The 21,747-nt window shown below is 40.4% G+C and overlaps 1 protein-coding gene across 1 annotated transcript in view; it reads right to left on the bottom strand.

Moving 5' to 3' along the window:
* PDE6C (phosphodiesterase 6C) overlaps nucleotides 1-21,472 on the bottom strand; it is an 83,337-nt gene extending 61,865 nt beyond the window's left edge. The window contains exons 1-9 of the mRNA XM_020964122.2: nucleotides 20,993-21,472; nucleotides 13,068-13,220; nucleotides 11,602-11,691; nucleotides 10,359-10,499; nucleotides 9,026-9,100; nucleotides 7,613-7,677; nucleotides 7,421-7,487; nucleotides 4,352-4,399; nucleotides 190-339 (exon numbers count right to left, since the gene is read on the bottom strand). Coding sequence (XP_020819781.1) covers nucleotides 190-339; nucleotides 4,352-4,399; nucleotides 7,421-7,487; nucleotides 7,613-7,677; nucleotides 9,026-9,100; nucleotides 10,359-10,499; nucleotides 11,602-11,691; nucleotides 13,068-13,220; nucleotides 20,993-21,472 — 1,269 coding nt within the window. The remainder of the gene's footprint in view (nucleotides 1-189; nucleotides 340-4,351; nucleotides 4,400-7,420; nucleotides 7,488-7,612; nucleotides 7,678-9,025; nucleotides 9,101-10,358; nucleotides 10,500-11,601; nucleotides 11,692-13,067; nucleotides 13,221-20,992) is intronic.
* Between the last annotated feature and the right edge of the window lie 275 nt (nucleotides 21,473-21,747).

Below are 21,747 nucleotides of genomic sequence, written 5' to 3' on the forward strand. Positions count from 1 at the left end.
CATCCTGGCAAGGGCACATTTTAAATTCTGACTGCAAAATGTACCGTAGGCCGGATACAGAAGTAACAATTTGGGGAGGTGGTTATTTTGAGCATTTGTGAATCACTCCATAATGGAGCTTTCAAAGGAAATCTTAGTACACCAAAGCAGTAATTAGGCACTTATCCTGCGTTAGTGGAAGAAACTCACCTCAGTGATTTGCTCATCGTATTCATCAAAGGGCTTTGCGTCTTTTCGATTGTAGAACGTCAGGACTCCCACAATGTCTTCCTTCTTGTTGACTATGGGTAGGGAGAGGACATTTTGAATGATCCAGCCAGTTTCATCAACGGGTCCTTTCTATAAAGGATAAGATATTTATTGACAGGCAGGGTGGAGAAGGGTTCAGGCTTGGCTGGGGGACATCAGTCACCCCGTCCTGCAGGGCCTTAAAGTGATGTTTTGAGGGAGACCAGGTCATTTCTCTGAATACGAAGCTGTCACCAAGGGCAGACTCTGTCAAACACTAAGAATGGTATGCCCAATGCTTCAAGGACAGTAGTCCATTCCCTGCCAACGCCATTCATATAATTGGGTGTCACAGTACTCAGATGAAGCGTTGCCATCCCAGTGAGAATGAGCCTGACAGATATGGGGCTAGTCCTACTAGACTGACAATCAGAAATTCTAGCCCCAGCTTTGGTACTAATTGTACAGCCTTGAGCAAGTCACTTCATCTCTGTACCTCAGTTTCCTCATATGTAAAATGAGGAAACTAGATTAGCTGATGCAACTACCTGGTGCTGTAGATGGAATGTTAGACTTGGAGTCAGGAAGAGCTGAGTTCAAATCTTGCCTCAGGCACTTACTGGCTGTGTGAACTTGGACAAGTCATAATTTCTCTGTGCCTCAGTTTCTGCATTTATAAAATGGAGATAATAACTTGCTTCACAGGCTGGTTTCGAGGATCAGAGGAAACAGTATGTGTAAAGTGCTTTGTTATTGCTAGCTGCTGTGGTGATGATCTCTAAGATGCCTTCTAGCTTGAAAAGAAACGATTCTGTAATTCTCTCCTAACATGGAAACTAAGAAGCAGAGGGCAACCCAGGCTGACAGATGTGAGTGGGATTTCGCCAGTGACCCCTTAGTCCTGTCACCCTGGATTCCGATTCTTGGTTCTCTCCTGGTCTTCAGAGGCCTTTCTTTCGCATCTCTCTCATTCATTTCTAATGAGTCTCATGTAATCTTATCATGTAACACTGTGCATCAAAGTTATACCTACTGAGGTACTGTCCCTTTATGAGACTGTCAGTCCAAGAGGGCAAGCACTATGTCTTACCCAAATTTCAAATCTTCCCAAATATCTGGCATAGTGCTTTGTGCCAGGTAGGTATTTAATAAATATCTATTGAATGATTTGATAGATTCTCTTTAGAGAATACAAATGCATTTAGGAAATCTGATCCTTTCTCCCTCCTTTGCTTCTCTTAGCTCCAATAGAAATGATCCAACTGACCAGTCCTGCATATGACCATGACCCCAGACAGGCTTTGGTTGCAAGGAAGAAGCGACAACCATTCCCTCCATCTGGTGTTTTTATGCTTTCCACATGAATAAGCAAGTAGATTAGCAGGTGGATCAGTTAGTTGCTTTCCCTGGGACTAAACAAGCATGAATGCATGCACATGGGAGCATATGCTTATGTGTGGTTCATCGATTGGTCTAGCCACAGAAGTTTTGGTTTCGTTGTCAAGAAAGCAATGCATGCTCAACAACTCAACAACCATTTATTAAGACTCCACTGTGCTAGGCAATGGGGAAACAAAGGAAAAAAATGAAACAGTATTTGCCCTCCAGAAGCTTCCATTCTATTGGGTGATACAGAATATGCAAATAAGCAAATACAAAATAATTAGAGGAGAGAGAGGGGGAGAAAGCACTAAAAACTGGGGAGAACAGAAAAGGCTTGTTGGAGGATAAGTACCAGAACTGAGGTGGGGAAGAAGACAGATTTGGAGAGGCAGTGATGAGGTCAAGGGAATTCTGGGCATGGGGGGAGGATACCTTGTGTGTACTGCGTGGGAGGGAGGGAGATGCCCATCACAGACAAGAAGGACGGCTTTGAAAGGTATATATCGCTATATATTATAGGTTATATTTTATGTTATATATCTATGTATTATAGGTTATATTTTATAAGTTATATGTCTGTACATTATAGGTTATGCCTACATTTATGTAATGTAAGTTATATGTCTATATTATATATCTACATATTATAAGTTATATGTCTCTATATAAGTTATGTAAGTTATGCCTATATGTTATGTTGTTGTTATTCATCCTTCATATCATGAGGGTGATGTTTTGACTTGCAAATTAGTTGGATTTTAGCGAGGCAGAGCTGTGTAAAGTCATCAGCCTCACTCTTGTCTTCCAGAGTCATTGGAGTCCAGTGGCAAGACATAAGTCAGGATGACCAGTGATGGCCCTGGATGCAGTGGGAGAGCTTAGACTTTTTATGTTTTGGCTTTATAATTATAAGTTACATGACTATATATTATGTTATATGTCTCTCTATATTATAAGTTCTTTATATTATACATATGTCTATATACTTAAGTCTGTGTATTATAGGCTCAAAAGGAAAAGCAAGCTGTACATAAAGATTTGTAGTTTCATATATAATCCTCTTTTCCTGTTCTACTATATACAGAAATCCTTATTTTATTTGTTGTTTGTTAAATTCAGAATAGAAAATAATGCACATATATTGTATTATGCATCATATTGTATTGCATTATATTATGTTGTGTTTTTATATTATATTTATTATATATTAATTGCATGGAGGAAAGAGATAGAATCTGAAGTCCAGAAAACAACGCATCGTCCAGTTTGGTTGTGGCATAGAGTAAAGGAAAAATGATAATATGAAATTAGATTGGAAAGGTAGGTTATGGAAGATGTTATATTCCAGACTGAGAAGATCGTGTTTTATCCTAGAGGCAATAGGGAACCACTAGAGATATTTGAGCACAGGAGTGACATAGTCAAACTTTTGCCATAGGAAGATTATTTTATCCAGGTGCACTGTGTTCTTGCCAAGTACAGACATAGGTCGTGTGTGTGTGTGTCTGTGAGTTCATATGTGTATGTAAATTAGACTTCCTGGATGTCCCAGACTAGCAGGAAATTCCCAAGTTTCAGGTTTCTGCCCCTGGGAACTGTTAGTCCCTGATTCTATCTGGGAATGGATTTTCCAGTTCTAGTCAGAAGCTTGGTAAACATAAGAGTATAAGCCCCAGATAGAACAAGAAACCTCCCAACATCAATGCCAATCTACCTCTGATCGATCCAGTGGACCCATGAGGTCAGCCCCTGATGGCAGATGGGGAAGAAAGGAGGCATATAAGCTAAGAGATTTCACCAGATCCATGACTGAGGTGTGGGGTATCGTCTGTTGTGGGGTTGGAGTGGGTTCCCAAGGCCATGTCCATCCATGGGAATGATGGCAGAAAAAATAGGCGAAGATGGGGAAGGAAGTACTGTAAGAATTAGCATTCTAAGACTGCCCTGGAGGTAGTGAGGCCCCAGATGGGGGAATTATTCTAAGGAAAGCAAGACGATGAGGGCATAGCATCAGTCAATGGAAGCCATATTTTGGAGTGTGGGGTGAGGAATTTGACAGCAACAAAAATTCAATTAGCTCAACAAAAACTAAGAAACTTGAATGCAACTGAAAAACCATCAAAGGGATCTGATTTCAGGATGAAGGAGGTATATTTCTACCATTGGGAGTAGGAAAGAATGGCATTGTGGTAGGGCCACAGTCCCTCTCTAGGATGCAGGGTCCTGAGCGCCATGTTCTTCTCCCTCTCTCTTCTCTTTTCACTCAGCTTTCTCCCTCTTGTTCCTTCTTCTACCCGTTCTCCCTCCTCTTAACTCATTTTTACTTTTGTGTCCTCATCAAGTGTTTTCTTAAAGTAGGTGTTTAATAAATGTTTCTTGCAAATCAATGAACCCAACTTATATCTATATTGCTAAACCTGTCGCTCACTCCCAGCCACCACCCAACAAAATTTCTGTACCAGTTAAATTGGAACTAAAGAGAGAAGTAGGAAACAATGAATTTGGAATAAGAGGCCCAGGGTTTGAATCAGAGCTGCGCTTCTGAGTGCTCCTATGACTTTGTCAATTTATTTCCTCTTTCAGGGCCTCCTTTTCCTTATCTGTGAAAGGAAGGGGTTGGACTAGATGATCTCAATGGTACCTTCCTGCTCTAAATCTTAGCATCTATTATCGTCTCCGGGATATGGTGAGGAGAAGGAGAAGGGGAGGAAGGAGAGGATGGAGTCGCATAGTACCTTACCTGAAATGTGAAATATTCATCTGCTGGTGCATTCATCATATTGCAAATCTGCAGGGAGAAGAAAGTGTCTTCAGAAATAGTGGGACTGACAAGTAAATAAGAGGCAGCAAAACTCAGATTAAATACAGCAAGTGGCTTTAGTGTTATTACTTTCAAAGTTAAAACACCGTACATTAACAATTGGTCAATTACCAACACAGTGACATGCACTAATAGAATCAATATTGAGGGTTTTGCTTAACTTTTTTTTGGATATTTTGTAGGTTTTGTTTGGGTATTTATCTGATGTGTCAAAACAAAATTATTAATTAAAATAGTGTCATGAACCATTCACACCTACCCAACTATGTGAAAACTGCAGCCAATTAATTTTCTTTCAGAGTACACAGGGGGTCTCATAGACTTCTTTATGGTGTCAATTCTTAATGAACCAGACAGATTTTTTTCAAATAGCAGCTTATCTATAGCAAATATCCATCAACTTCTTATTGACATTAACATTTATTCTGCTTAATTAAGTCATTTGTTGACATTTAGCACTATCTCTGTTGACTCATACCTCTGCAGGCAAACTGATTTATAAGTAATTCAAAACCAAAGTGCTTTATTTCCCTTCTACAAGGAAAACAGGGATGCTGGAGGTGGAGGTGTGTGTTGGGGGCAGGGATAGATCGGTGGGGGGCAAGGGATGGAAAGAAACCTTGCTTAGACAGGTGGTTTGTATTAGAGGATGCTAATTTTCAACAGAGAATAGGATTAGGAAAAGAGGGCGGGAGGGCCAGGCTAGAAAACTAGACAGTTTCCCAGCTTCTCCTGAATTAGGTTTTCACAGTGTGACTTCATTATTTTAAATGCTGTGAATTCTCAGAACATTAGACTTATATATATTTAAATGTATGCACAAGATGACATTCTGTTATCTGCTATTTTTGGTTCCCAAATAGCAGATAATGGAGCTGTTACTCAGCTTCGAGTAAGTAATTACTTGCAAATTTCCTTTCCTCCTCTCCTCTCTCCAGTCCTACTCATTCCTCTACTCTGTGCTTCCCTCCCCCTTCCTCACCCTGGCTCTCTCCTATCTTCCCCTCCCCTCTTCACCTCTCCTTCCTTCTACTCTTCCTTGTCCTCCCTTGCTCTCTTCTCCTATCTTCCCCTCTCCCTTCCCTTCCTTCACCTCTCTTCATTCTACTCCTCTTCCCTTCTCCTTTGCTTTCACCTCCCTTCTTCCATCCCCTCCCCTTTCTCTTCTTTTCCTTTCCCTCTTCATTGTTTTCCATTTTTCTCTCTCCCTTTTCCTATCCTCTTACCCTCTCTACCCCTCCTTCTCTTTCTTCTTTCCTTCTCCTCCCCTGCTCACCACTCCCTTCTCTTCCTCTTTCTGTCCTCTCCTCCCTCTTCTCCCCTTCCTTATCCCTCCCTCCCTTCTTTATTTCCTTCCTTTAATAGCCTATTAAAACTACACTCCAAGCACAGAAAAATTACCCACAGAAGAAAAATATCACAAGGTCTGGATTCTAAATAGGTTCACACTGACAGCTTTGTAACTCTCCATGAGTCATTATGAGTCACTGAGACTCTCAGCCCAGGTGGTCAAAACTTGGTGGAGGCTGCCAAAGGTATAGAGAAAATGTTAGGGGAAAAGGAGAAATTGTGCAAGTAAGCACAGCAAAAACATACTTCAGGTGTCAGACTGTGAAGGGAAGAAAAGAATCCACAGTAACTGAAGGAAGCATCTGACTCTGGTGACCATGTTTTGAGAAGGGACAGACTTTTATGTAGATGAATGAGGAGTCAGAAGCTGGGAGGAGAGGAATCAGCAGGAATAGGGAGGACTATGACAAAGGCAGATTTCGGGGTGGGGGGCGCTGAATTAGGCAAGATGTTCAGGGATGAGGAGAAACAATGTGTCCTCAAAAGGCTAGGCAGTGTGGGATAGGAGACAGGACCGTGAACTGGGGTGTCAGGAGATCTGGCCTCTACTCCCATCTTTGCCTTCAACTTGTTGAATGACCTTGGACAACTCATTTCATTTCTCTGAGATACTTTTTTTTGGCATGTTAACAAAACAACAACACAATAGTCTTGGATCATATGGCTTCGAACTTCTGCAGTTCTACATTAGAAACGGAGGGTTATGTTACGATGAGTGAGCCCTGATATTGTTTGGCAGTAGCCAGCACAGATGTGAAGAAGGAGGTATTTAATATGGGAGAAACTGGTACAGATTTCAGGTTTCCTCCAGTGCTCAGAGAATCAAAGAATTTTAGAACTAGAAGAAAGTGAAGAAGGAAATTGAGCTGTAGAGTGCATGGAACAGATAGTAAATCCAGTAATTCATGAATATCCAGTATGGGAGGGGATAAAAGGAATAAAAGAGAAGAGCAAGGAAATTATAGAAGGAGACTGTGTGAAAGAAGAAAAACCTGAAACTGAATGCTATGTAATTATGATGACCAAGTTTGGCCCCAGAAAAGAATTGAGAAAGTGTCTTTTCCCTACCCATCTTTGCAGAGCTAGAGGACTATGCGTGTGGAATAATGCATATGTTATCAGATGTGAATAATATGGTGGTTTTGTTGAACTATTTTGTGTATATATGTATATACATACATACATATATATACACATATATTTAATATTCAGGATTACTCATTGGGTGAAGGAGGGGAGAGATAGATTGGAAAATAAAGATGTCAGAAAAACAAAAGACATCAATAAAATAAGGTATAAACATTTTTTAAAAGAACAATATAATAAAGAGGCCATTTATAGGACATCACAATGTAATGGGAAGGGTCCAGTTGGAACCTAAAGTCCAAAGACCTAGGACCAGATTCTAAGCTTGGTTGTGTGACTGACTGGGCATACCTTTGGCATTCCTCCAATAATATGGAGTTTAGAAGTCTTTAAGTAAGTTTATAACATATATGCCACTTTGTCTCACAGTTGAAAGAAGGGTCTGTTCAAGGCTAATTAGTGTGGTTTTATCTTGATGTATTAGTTTCAGTCTTTTAGCTAACATCATTTGGTGTCTACATTTTGATGAATGATAATTGCAGAGAAACTTACAAATCCATGTTCAGCAACATATGTTGGCAACCCACTAACAAGAGACCAGTGGTCTGCAGGAGGTGTCCTTTAAGTGAAAAAAAAAAGGAAATTATGAGGCAGATAAATATAAGTCATATGAAATCTGTCAGTATACATGGGATAAAAATCATTTGTCATTCATAAAACAATCTCATTCATGAAAGTACTTACTGGATGACTTTGATCTCTTCTTTTCCATGTAAAATATAATCAATAATCTTATAAAAGATAATTTCCTAAATAAAAAGGACAGATTAAGAATGAGTCAGAATGAACAAAGAAGCCTCCTTGGAAGGAACCCATAGTTTGAGAAATAGTTTTCATAAGAACACTTTAAAGCAAATAGTCTAGGATCTTCTCTACCAACCCTATTCCTCAACACACCTTTTCTTCCTGATACAAATGTCTGCTTCTATGGATTAAGGCTGTAATGAAACTTAAGAGTAGGTCACTGCCTATTTAGCTACACAATAAATCTTTTTTGACCAAATTTAGTTGTTTAAGAAAAAACAGTTGAATTTTGGTCAATTTTTGGTGGGCTTTTTTTTTTTTTTTTGCTGGGGAATAGGGAAGAAGTGGCTGTAAGTTCCTTTTTCATATTACCAGATTCAGTTCTCCTCCCAAATGCTTAACTGCTTGCTTTTGGTACTGTAGAAATAGCCTGAAAGGGATTTAAACCTGGTCTCAAGAAGTCATATCTAGGTCAGTTTTCAGTGGGAGTTTTATTTTCCCATCTGCATTTTTCCGTCTATAAAAATATGGACTATGTCTTGACTAAACGAATAAATGAAAAGGCATGTATTAAGCACTATGGGCCAAGCACTGTGCTAAGTACTAGGTATAAATAAAAGGAACCCTCAAGGAGTTTATATTTTAATAGTGGGAGACAGTACATATAGGGGAGAGGTGTTCAGGCAGGGGCACTTTTGTCTTAAATTTACAGGGATGGTGATTTGGGTCATGGAGGGGGAGGCATAGGTTGGCATAACCCTTCCAGGAAAAATGGCAAAGGTGAATGAATCATGGTTCCCTTGGTATGGAACCCAAGTTTCTCCAGTGCTCCAAGAACCATAGAATATTTTAGAGTTGGAAGAAGGTGAGTAAGGAAGTTGAAGATGAACCTTGAATGGCTGTTGAACTGAACTGGGAGCGAGGGAAGTTTTTAGAGGCTACCCGAAGTTATAAGGTGGTTATTCAGGTTGAAAAGAAAGATGGCTGGGGAGTAGAGAGTGAAGCCAAGCACGTCTGGTATCTTCCTGAAGTAATAAATCAAAAGTAGCAATTCCAATCAGGACAGTGGGCCCCAGGGTATATATCTTCCTCAGAATCTGGCACAGGGTTTTACACACAGTTTGTTTTGTGGGATGTATGTATGTATATGTGTATGTACGTATGTACGAATAGATGGATAGATGGATGGATGGATAGATGGATGGATGGATGGATGGATGGATGGATGGATGGATGACTCTCCCAGTCTATGTCTATGCAAAGCCTCCTCCCCAAAATGTAACTAAGACCCAGGATTTTCTTCCATCCAGTACAATGTGGAGTGAGCCAAGGAAAGCCTTTCTTTGAACTTACTCTGCCATCTGGTGTCTTTGGACCTTTGTAAGGCTGTACTTCTCCAAGCTTGATTGGCCATTCATCATAGAACTCCTGTAGACAATTAGGTTTGAATGTTATTCAACAAAATAGTTCACAAATCAATCTGCTCTAGATAGACCTTGTGTGGTTGTTTAGTTGAGTGTATTTCACGGTATTTCTTATTCATAAGCACAGAATTGTGTAGGTTACTTTAGAGGTCATCTGTTAACAACACTTTCACCTTACAGATGAAGAAGCAGGAAAAGAGAGATTGAATGACTTTCGCAGGGTCACCCAATTAGCTAATTAGCAGAACTAGGATTAGAATTCAGGGTCCTGTTCTTTCTGTACCACCATACCTCTTTGCTTACATCACTACAAGTCTCAAGGGCATTAAGGGAAAAAAAGCTTGGTTATTAGTAGTATAATGAATGAAAACCCCTGAGAAACAGAGTTTCCAGCTAATTAATAATCAATTTCTTAATTAGGCCAGTAATCAATACATTTATAGTCAGTGGTTTCTCTCAGTAACCAAAGAACCAAAGGGACATTCAGAATCATTTTAAATCCCTTCTGAAAGGGAATTCTCCTGACAAGCAGAACTCAGCCCTGATTGGTAGACATTTAATAAGCGGGTGGGCTAAAAGTCTTCCGTGCCTTCTGCTGAGAAAGTGGCTTGATCTTGAGACTCAGCAGCCTTGAGGCACCTAGGCTGGGGAAGCCATTTCCATCCAGACCTCTAGATAGTTTTCTCTTTCATGATACGGGTTGCCGTAAACTCTAACGGAGGGGATCAAGGACAAGGGGTTCCTCCCCCAGGCAAAGGCTTGCCCAGACTGGATTCTGTTTATACTCTAAATAGAAATTAGGTTTCCAGTTGGGTGGGGTTGGGCCCAACCTTGGTAATGAGCGTGTACCTTGGGTTCTAGCAGCAATCTCATCACTCAGCCATGTCTTTCAGAGACTGACTGACCTTTTCAGGAGTTGGGCCTTAACAGAAAAAACCAAGGGAAAGGGTGGATCACAAATTAATAATTAGTTATTAAAATAATAGTATGATATTAATATCTCCCAGTACACATGGTATTTGATTACTATGGATTACAAAAATGGTAAACACCCTCATAGCTCCTCATAGTAAAAAATTTTTAACTTTTTTATCACAAGGTTAAAAGCTGTAATTTCATCTGAGACAAGTACTTGCAATCTATTTTTAGTTAGTTATTTAAATAGTTCAGGTGAATCATTAAGCTAATTGCATTTTTTGTGACAAGTGTGTGATTCACAGGAGACTGTAGTTGGGGAAAAAAATCAATGGAATGATGAAGACCTTTTCTTTGGTCATGTCCAGCAGGCCAATGGAGTATCTTTCACAATTCAAATAGGCTCTAATGGTATATAGGGCTTTGTGAAATTGTCGCTCAATATCTGTAAGTTCTTCAAATACTTTGTTGGCTGACCATAAAAGGACCTGTGAATAGTTGTAGGGAAAACAAAGAGTGAAATATATAGTCTTTAGATAAAACATTGGAATATTCACATCAGGCAAAACAAATATTATTTATGCTAATATTTTATGAATACATATTCAACAGCTCCTAATGTACCCAATTCTCCCTCAAGCAGGAGCAAGAGTAAATAAGAGTTGTAAGGTGAGGGCAGGGTAAGCTAATAAGCTAACAAGTGTCTGAGGCCAGATTTAAACTCATTTCTTCCTGCCTCAAGGCCTGTGCTCACCTAGCCCTGTCCCCTCTCCCCTAAAGGAAGTAGTGAGTACAAATAACCATCATGATTTCATAAAGAATAGGTCACACCAGATAACCTCGCTTGCTTTTTTTTACAAGGTACCCAGGACGGGTAGGTCAGAAGAATGTTGTAGCTATAAGTTGACCAAATTTTTTTTTATTTTTTTGTTTGGTTTTAGGCAATTGGGTTAAGTGACTTGCCCAGGGTCACACAGCTAGTAAGTGTCAAGTGTTTGGTCTGAGTCTGGATTTGAACTCAGGTCCTCCTGACTTTAGGGCCAGCACTCTATCCACTGCCCCACCTAGCTGCCCCCCCCTTTTTTTAGTTTAGCAAATTTTAGCAAAGCATTTGACAAAGTCTCTCATGCTAATCTTATGGAAAATATGGTTTGAAGCGCCAGCAGAGGAAGTCAGTCATAGTGCCCAGCATCTATATGCTCCTGTTTCTCTGTATACACCCAGTGATTAGTACAGTGCCTAGCACAAAATAGCACTTGAAAATATGTATTGACTGATTACACTCAACAACGTCTCCTTCAACCCTAAAAACCAAGAGGCTAGACTTCAGACCACCAGTCAAACCATAATCAATAGTACCAACTCTGGGAGAGGTAGTAGAGAGATTACTTATTGCACTTAACTGTACAGCTAAATGTTCTCTACATACATGCAATCTGTCTCAGGGATCTTAACCCTAATACCTATGCTTAATGAGACTTGGCCTGCCTCTGGGACCCTGGTGGAATTTGAGCTTATTGTCCCCTGTGTGCCTTCCTTAGAATTGTTAACAAAAGAGCAGATTGGTGATTGGTTTCATTATTTTTTTACCTGAACTTTTCGAGATTCAATATTGTAGAGGTATGCCATGTGGTGCTGCCTTAGAACAAAAGAAACAAAATTGAGGTATTTGGAAAAAACCTACAAATAAAAAAAAGAAGAAAAAAGGTGAGTAGCCATTAAATTCATCTTTTTTTCTTGGGAGGGGAGGGGAGGTAGTCCACATATGGAGAATATAGGTCCAATATAGGGAATGCCTTGCATGGAAACTTCCTCCACTGATGCAGATAGATCATTTATTCAGTCATTTCTAACTCTTTGTGACCCCATTTGGGGTTTTCTTGGCAGAGATGCTGGAGTGGTTTGCCATTTCCTTCTCCAGATCATTTTATAGATGAGGAAGCTACAGCAAACATGGTTAAGTGACCTGCCCAGGGTCATACAACTAGTAAGTGCCTGAGGCCAGATTTTAACTCATGAAGGTGAATCCATTCACTGTACCACCCAGCTGCCCTACATAGACCACTACTTATCTTTTTTCCTTTTTTGAATAATATTTTGTTTTTTCTTACTTACATGTAAAGACAATTTTTAACATTCATTTTTTAAAAAATTTGAGTTCCAAGTTCTCTCCCACCCTCCCTTCCATCATCTCTCCCTGACATGGTAAGCAATTTGATATAGGTTATACAGGTACAATCATACAGATGTATTTTCATATTTGTCATGTTGTAAAAGAAAACACAAACTTTTAAAAAACACACACAAAACTTTAAAAGTGAAAAATAGTATGCTTTGAGCTACATTCAGACTCCATCAGTTCTTTCTCTGGAGATGGATAGCATTTTTCATCATGAGTCCTTTGGAATTGTCCTGGATCATTTAATTACTGATAAGAGCTAAGTCATTTACAATTGATCATTGCACAAATATTGCTGTTACTGTGTACAATGTTGTCCTGGTTCTGCTCACTTCACTTTGCATCAGTTCATGTAAGTCTTTGCAGGTTTTTCTCAAATCATCCTGCTCATCATTTCTTATAGCAGATCAGTATTCCATTATAGCCATATGCCACAACTTGTTTAGCCATTCCCCAATTGATGGGCATCCCCTCAATTTCTAATTCTTTGCCAACACAAAAAGCTGCTATAAATATTTTTGTACATGTAAGTCCTTTTCCCTTTTTTAAAATCTATTTGGGAAACAGACCTAGTAGTGGTATTGCTGGATCAAAGGGTATGCACAGCTTGACAGTCCTTTGGGCATAGTAGACCACTAGTTATCTGTGACTTCTAAGCTTAGAGCTGCCTAGGGTTCTGAGAAATGAAGAGTCTTGCCCATAAATATGTGGCGAAGGCAGAACTCAAACCCAGGTGTTCCTGACTCCAAGATTGGTCCCATAGGCTGCCTTTCATCTTGAAACAAAAAGAAGCAAATGAGAATAAAATCTCATTTTCAATTCCTTTCCATCAAAAATGGAACATGTATCTGCTTCTTGTCCCCATATCCACCATTACCTCTTCATCCTGCTTAGTAAATTCGGGCTCATTGACTTTGTTCACAGCCATCATGACAGCGAGGACTTCCTTGCCCATCATGATTGGCATTGCCAGCATATTCTTAGTGGTATAACCAGTTTGCTTATCCAGAAAGTCAGAAAAATGGCTGTTCTGAAATAAAAGAAATATTCATTCACTTATTAAAGTTGTTCAGGCAAGACCAACCCCTGACCTGAGGGTGTTAATTAGTTCTGTGAAAACTTGACATTAGGTATCTAATAGTAGTGGGGTGTGTGAGCTGGCTTGTCACTCTCTCTCACTCACCTCCTTCCCCAACCCTTGATGAAGCGGAGCTACTCTGCCTTTGGGTGAGTTTTTTTTTCCAAACACTCACTCTCTTAACTTCTCTTTTGGAAGAATGGTTTTCCTTTTAAATTAGGTTGTGAGAAACCATGGGAAGGAAAGTAGGGAGGCCTCACCTCCAATACCTCCCAAGCTGGTCAGAGCCCACCTTCTCCCTCCCCCTCCCCCAGCCACTGCTGACTCATTTATTCATTGCCTAGAGACATCCTGATACAAGTTTCTCTTTCTAACCTAGGGAGTTAAAAAAATAATTTCTTTTTTCAGCTCTGAGCCCTTACTCATTAGGTTACTGACTTTTAAAAAAAAAAACAACTGCAAAAAACTGCAGTTTTTAATTAATTTTTCCTTGCAGATACCCCCTGATTTCTCCTGTCTGATTCAATTCAGCAGTGACACACATGGATTAGCAGGCTCCCACCTGCTCCTCCCGCCAGGAAGGCACGGGAGGAGCCAAAGAAGCGTAAAGGGAAAAGGAAAATGAAGAATAACCACCTTAGAGTCTTGTGGAGTTGGTCAGCAATACAGCCTCTGTTCCTACATGCCACACATAATACCCACCCACTCAGCCCAGGCCTGGAGTCTGGTACTAATGGTCTCATACCTCAGCCTCCCACTTTCATAGGCTCATGGGGCTTCTCTGGCTCTTCTTCCTTCTCTGCCCCAGCCCCATGTTTACCAGCTTCTCCAATTTCCTTCCCTATAATCACTCAGAGTGGAAGGAGCTAGTATATTGGCCAAAGTTTAGCCTCATCAGTCATAAGGTCAGGGACAAATTCCTCTGAGGATCAAAGAGGGTGATTTTTGCTGGAGAAGATCACCATCATCCTGATCTCCTTGGCAACCAGACAGTGCCACAAGTGAAAACATATTATAAAAGGGGTGATGGGGAGTAATTCCACAGGAGCAATTTTCTAAATGGGTGATAGGCTGAATGATGTTAGAGTTAGATTTTGCAGCATTATTGGTGGGGTTCTAAAGAAAGGGAGGTAAACAGGCTGGTCAGGTGGTGACAGTGAGGGATAACTGATAGATAGCATCTGTGCTCCTTTGATATTCTCTCAAGGAAGGGTTCTGGTATGTTTCATGGCTCTCTGTGGGGAAACTATGGGAAGAGATGGACAAAAGTCTCATGGAATAAATGAACATGACAGGTTGTGATCTGCATGGTGGGGTTAGGTTGTAATCAAGGATGTGGTGAGGCTCAAATGAGAGATGGATGTAAAGTGCTTTGCAAACCTCATAACTCTATATAAATGCCAATTATTATTATTATTCTCTAGTCACTGGGCCTCTAGTCTGGTGACAACTTTACTCCCTGAACCTTCTGATGCACTCAAGCAATGTTTATAGAACAATAGAGAAGTGTGCTGGAAAAAGTTTAACAACCAGACTCTGAAATATACATACACACACACACTTTTAAGTTTAATTTGCATAATTAATACTTTATTAAGTTTAGAAATCAAAACAATAAATCAAGCCCTGATTTATAGCGCATGGGATTTCTGAGGTGTAAATGCTCACAATGAAAATTTAACAAGGAGTTCTCGAAAGCTAGTTAGAGCTGGCTCCAGTATGGCCCTGGTTATAATGCATTTTCAGGGAAATATTATATGGAGTAATAATAATAACTGATACTTCTCTAGTACTAGAAGGTTTGCAAAGATCCTTATTGGATCTTATGTCCCTTATTGGACATTATTTCATTTGATTCTTAACAACAATCCTTAATTTAGGTGCTATTATTATCCCCATTTTATAGATGGATCTGAGGGAGTGCCCAGGATCATACAGCTGATAAGAATCAGAGCTAGATTTTGAATCCAGAGCAGTGATGTCAAATCTAATACTCTAGTCAATGCACTAGGTTGCCTGTATGTAATACTAGTATCCACTTGCATAGCTGTGAGCACTAGTCACATTCTATGCAGCCATTTTTCACAGACCTAAAAGTTTCTGCATAATTAATAATTCTCAGTTTCAGAAAGGTTTAAATTGAAGCCATTCAAGATAATTCTCTAGGAAAAAGGGGAGAAAAACTTGTAGAAGAAGCCCACTCCAGGACCCTGTCCATGTTACCGAGAAGATTCCCTTTTTTATCCCCTGTCTTACGCCCTCATTTTGTGCTCGTTGGAGATGGAGTATACGTAGCTCTGAGCTAGAAATCTGCCATAATTTATGCTAAGATCTTTGGCCTCTTGGGCCCCAAAGAATAATAATAATGTAATAAAATTAGCAAATAGTTTTGAGGTCAGAGCTTTTGTTAATACAGGGGATAGAGACCAGAGCTGTAATTCCATTGGTCTGGGGAACACCTGAGTGAGGAGACTTTCTCCACAGACATACCTCATTTTATTGCGCTTTGCAGATATTGGAGTTTTTTGTTTTGTTTTACAAATTTAAGGTTCAGTAAGTCTATTGTCGCCATTATTCCATGTGTTCATGCATGTGTTCACATCATGTCTCTGTGTCACCTTTTGGTAATTCTTACAATATTTCAAACTTTTTTGTTATTATATTTATCATGGCGAGCTGTGATCAGCGATCTTTGGTACTATTATAGTTGTTTCAGGGTACCATGAATTGTGCCCATATTAGACGGCGAACTTAATTGACATAGGTTGTAGGTGTGTTCTGACTGCTCCACTGATTGGCTGTGCCTCATCTCTCTCCCTCTCCTGGGGCCTCCCTATTCCCTGAGACATAACAATATTGAAAGTAGGCCGATTAAAAACCCTGCAGTGGCCTGTAAATGTTCAAGTGGAAGGAAGTGTCAACTGATACAGCAAACTTCATTGTTGTCTCATTTTAAATTGCCACCGCCACCCCAAGCTTCAGCAACCACTACCCTGATCAGTCAGTAGCCATCCACATTGAGGCAAGACCCTCCACCAACAAAAGATTACAACTCGCTAAAGGCTCGGATGATGGTTAATATTTTTTAGCCATAAAGTATTTTTAATTAAGGCATGTATGTTGGTTTTTTTAGGTATAATACTATTGCACAATTAATAGACTATGGTATAGTGTAACATAACTTTTATGTGTACTGGGAAACCAAAAAATTCATGTGACTCACTTTATCAACACATTTTCTTTATTGTGGTGGTATGGAAAAAAGCCTGCAATATCTCTGAGGTATAGCTGTACTTAGAAACAGGTCTCTATCTTTTCTGCAAATTATAATCTTACCCCAATATAAAAACAGGCTAGTGGGCTGCCTCAGCAGGGACTGTGTTCCCCCTCACTAGAGATTTTCAATAGAAGGTTGGTTGGGTATGTCATGGGACTTCTTGGTTGGGTAGGGATTGGGTTAGACGTTTGAGGTCACTTCCAGCTGTGAAATTGATGATTCCCCATAGCAACCATGGGACAGGTGGCCTAAACAGTATTATCTCCCTTTTATAGGTGAGGAAAATGAGACTCTCTGAAGTAGAGAGATTTGTGGTCGAGGCAGAGTTAGAAAATGATGCCAGGATTCTGACTCCAAGTCATTCATCCCCTGTCGTATTGCTTCTCACCATGTGCTATGTTTCCTCTCAGTTGTGCCACCATACCCACACCTATAATCCTCAGATATTAAAATGACACTTCTTTTTTTCACACTGGAAATTTGAAAAGAATAAGACATAGAGTCCCCGTAATAGGAATTGTATTGGGAGTAGAGGAAGGCGGGAAACAGGGATAATGTCTACCATTAAGCTAACCGTTGTTGTAAGTTTCATTACACATCCTATTATTTTTGAGAGGCAGAATAGCGCAGCAGACAGTGGCAGGGCAGGCCTCTGACTCAGAAAGACCTGGGTTCAAGTCTCACTCCTGGTATCTACTGGTTGTTTTTCCAGTCAAGTCACTTAACTGCTCACTGCCCCTGATAAAACTAGCATAAAATGAAGAACAGTTGCCAATCTGAATTGGTAGAGGGAGTTTCCTCATTGGAAGCTCCTTACGCCAATGAAAAGACATGTCTGGTCCAAGTTATTATCTTTGGAGAGATATGATTTGATACATAATATAGGCATTCTCCTCTGGCTATGGTGGGAACTTGCAGTACTGTGGAGCCCTGGGTTAATGGGCATTTTATAGCATGTAGACAAACCTTTTGGTTATTTTTGTTAATGAGGGACAAGGATAACATGGAGCCACGAAATCTACAGAGTATTTTTCAATAGCTTCCACCTTCTTCCTCACTGTGCCTTCATAACCAAATAGATTGATGAGAATTTTATATCCTCTTCCGGTACCTTCTCACCACTTAGTGGAAGTGCTAATAAGCAATAAAATAATTAAAAGGTAGACAGCTGATGAATGGAGATGTGATCCCCAGCCCAGAAGCCCCCTTCTTCCACCAACAGAGGGGAATAGGCTTTCAGAAATCTGTATATGGATCTCTTCAGCATCCTTCTCTAGAGTAAGGGATGTGGCAAGGCAGCTCAAGAGGTCTGTATTAAAATTAACTATGTATTATTTTATAGGTTTCATGGTAGTTTTTGCAGTAGATAGAGGGCCAGTCTTGGAATTGGGAAGGCTTGCATTCAAGTCTTACCTTTGACCCAGACTAGCTAACTTCTCAGTTTCCCATGCAATTCTCTAAAATTATAAATTGCACAGTTGCTAATATGCCTTAGCATTGGCTAATCTACATCAGTCATTCCCTATACTGATGAAGTCACAAGCCTGGACTCTGGCCCACTTCCCCAAAAAGTCATCTACCTGTGCTAACATTGACAAGCTAATGGGACCTCAGTTTCCTAGTCTGTTGATTGAGAGGGCTTGGACTAAGTCATCTGTGCGATCCTTTCCACTCTAAGGTTCCAGTGATTTTGTGACTCATCTTTCTTCTAGACCCAGTAACATGTTAACACATGCACACCCTTCAGTCAACCCCATTTAGAATCATGGGGGGAGAACAAAAGGGAAGGGATACCACTTCTGAGTCTCAGTTTCCTTGTCTGTCAAGAGGGAGTTAGAACCAATACGAAGGTCCCTCCCAGCGTGGATTGTCTATAGTTCTGTGTCATTCTCTGCAACACCTGCTGTTCTTCTGCTGTGCAGACATGTGACCGAGGACAGAAGAATGCTGAGCATCCCCACTGTGTCCATTCCCTGAACTTGAGAGACTGCACCCATTAATTATATAAAGACAGCAGAAAGAAATAAACCAATGTTAAAAATAGTTCCTTTTTCCTCTTATTAAAAATTAAAGAAATCAAAAATCTTTTGACTTAGTGTTTACTTAATAACCCAATGTCCTACTAATTGTGAGCAATAATTTGGCTAGAGATATAACTTGGTGAAAATGTTCAGGTTTTCTTTCCTGTGTAATTACCCTGAGCAAAAAAAAAAAAAAAGGAGCTTTCTGGCAGCAAATGACCCAGAATGTGCAGCTACCATCCTTCCAGTTGATGAAAGCTCCTTGCATGAAGGACTCAAGGTACTATGATATCCTCCCTGAATCTGTGACTATCACCTCGAGAAGCAAACTTGGGTCAGCTTCACCAGAGAGAAGGATGTGAAAGGAATCACCCATGTGGCATCTTTCTTGATCTCTGCAGTCTTTTCCCCATGTAATCAGCTTCACAAATTTAGAAGGATTATCCTTCAACCTGCCCATGGCATGTCAGAGGCAGCCCGACAGAGAAAGCATTTTTAATAGCAGTCCAGCACAAAACAGTCCCTTAACAACAATCCTTTTACAAGACATTTTCCTCCTACCTCATCTTAATGTACAATACTAATGATGGCTTGTATTTGTATAGACTATTTCCTTTGAGAAATTTTCACCGTCTTATGTTCATTATATGTAACTAATCTCTTAGAAGAAAGGGGGCTGGCTTTGGAATTAGGAAGACCTGGGTTAAGGTCCTGGTTCTGGTTCACACTAAATGTGTGACCATGGGTAAAGTCTCTCAACCTCTCAGTGCCTCAGTGTACTCTCTATCCATACCAAGAAAAGAATTTGTATGACTGGAAATTCCCCCACACCAATAAAATAATATGACCAGATCCCTTCCTTTTCTCTTCCCAATAAAAAATTCCTGTGATGTAGAGAAGTTTCATACAAAATCACTTGTATTTAACTTTGTTTTAAATTCCATATGAAAACGATGAGAAAATAAAAAATCTAAACTTAGCCTCTCACTGTGAAACCTATTTCAAAATTCTTCTACAGCTGTAAGTAGTCTACAGACAGAAGAGCAGTGTTCGTGAGTGAACCTATTTGGTTAGATTGAAGGGAAGTCTTCATGGTTGAGTGTTGGAGAAATAGAGAAATAATCTCAGGAGCCCTAAGGAAGGGCAAATAAGTAAATAAATATACTGTTGTTCATTTTTGTTGTTCAGTCAGTTTTCAGTCATATCTGACCCTTAGTGATTCCCTTTGGGACTCTCTTGGCTTTGCCATTTCCTCCTCCAGCTCATTTTGCAGATGAGGAAACTGAGGCAAACCGTGTTAAGTGACTTGCCTAGGGTCACACACCTAGTGAGTGTCTGGGGCCAGATTTGAACTCAGGAAGATGACTCTTCCTGACTCCAGCACTCTATTCATTGTGCCACCTCATTGTCCTTGATAGGAGTCATAGACCTAGCTTATAGGTCCCAGTGTGCTATGGGACTTTGGACAAACTGCTTAAATATTTCTGAGCTTCCACATCTGCAGAATGAGGACGTTAGACTAAATGATCTCTAAGATCTCTTTAATTTCTTTAATTCTATGGTTCTGTTAAAATTCCACATCTCTAATAATTAATAATTTCTCAATATGGCAACTCAACCCAGGACTGCTTACTTCTAAAGGAAAAGAAGGTAACATCTAGACCATCACAAGCAAACTTTACCCTCACGAGTCACTTTGGGATCACACTCAAATTTAAAGATACCCTGGCACAAAGGCAAACTTTTCCCACCTTGGGAAATAATCTCTATTTGCCTACCCCAATGCTCCTTTGTAGAACTCTACACCCATCTCACAAAAGACTGTCTCACTTCAGAAATTTCTTCTACCAGGATCATGTTTCCAGATTAGAAACAATCCTGGCTGCATTTTCCACAGACACCAGGGAAAGTCTTTTCTCCCAGAAGATTGTTCTTTTTTTCAGGGAAAAAAAATCAAACTTATTTTTTGGGACGCCTTCTGTCTTCAGTAGATAACTTTTCTTTAGAATGCTCCTGTGAGATCCCCAGCCTGGCATCACAGAGGATTGCATGAAGCAAACAGCCAGTCACCTTGTGCTCAACCTGGGGAAAAATATTTACTCACCAGGAAGAACTGATGAACCGATAAGGCATTTGGAGCAAACAATGTATCAACCTCACAAGCTATGGGATGTGAGCTGAATAAACTCTCAGCAGGCCCCAAGTTCCTGTCTATCAGATAACAGCAAAAGAGTGCAACAAATAAGGGACTAAGTTTCAGTTACAGGCCTTCTCCCTACTCATGTCCAGTTAACCAGAGTCAGTCCAGCAAGAGCCCCTGCAGGACTAATAGGAATGGGTCCCTAGGCTGCAGATTTTGCTTTTCCATGAGACCCTCCCCTGAAAACAGGTCCTCTTCCCTATCACTCTATGCTCAGGTCACCTACCTTGGTTACATCCGGAACATTAAAGGATTTTTTAGCATGAGCAACCCAACCCACAATCCCGATGTCTAGAGGAAAAATAGCTTCTTTGTCGGGAGACACGAGATTCTCCTCCAGCTTGGAGGTCGGGGTGACATCGAGCAGCCTTGATGCCACTTCTGGAATTCCATTGCGTGATCGGCAAATGAACATGCTGCAGCGGTCAGCCGACAGCAGCTGACATAGCCTCCTTAGACTCCTGTGCACCATCGCCTCCATGCTAGCTGCTTCATCCTGCATGTTCTGCAGCAACTCAAAGATCAAGGTGGATTCCTCTACTTGAGTCATCTCCTTAAAGGAGGTACTCTCCTGGATGGATGCTGGGCTGCCTTTGAAGACCTCTTCCAGCACCTCCACCCTCAGCTTCTTGTCAAAATACTCCTTAGCAAACTGGGGGTTGTTTCCTAGATATTTCTCCACATCCTCCTTGGTGATATCACCCATTTTGTCTTCTCTTTTGTTTCTTCTTGCCTCAGAAGAATGGAGTTGCCTATGAAGCAGTAACAGCAAGTATGGTCACTGGCAGCAACAGCTACTGAGGAAACAGTGAAAGATGTAGGCCACTTCCCAGAGGAGTCATTTTGCAGCAGCTCCCCAACCTGCTGAAAGCCCAGAGATGTGACAGAAGGTGCTGGCTTAGGGAACTCTTAGAGAGGTAGCCTGGAAGCTGTGACTTTGTTGTTCAGGACACTAAGCCCTATAAGCACAATTAGCTCCTA

This window comes from Phascolarctos cinereus, unplaced genomic scaffold (genome assembly GCF_003287225.1).
Source record: "Phascolarctos cinereus isolate Bilbo 61053 unplaced genomic scaffold, phaCin_HiC Scaffold_3;HRSCAF=262, whole genome shotgun sequence".
Lineage (NCBI taxonomy): Eukaryota > Metazoa > Chordata > Mammalia > Diprotodontia > Phascolarctidae > Phascolarctos > Phascolarctos cinereus.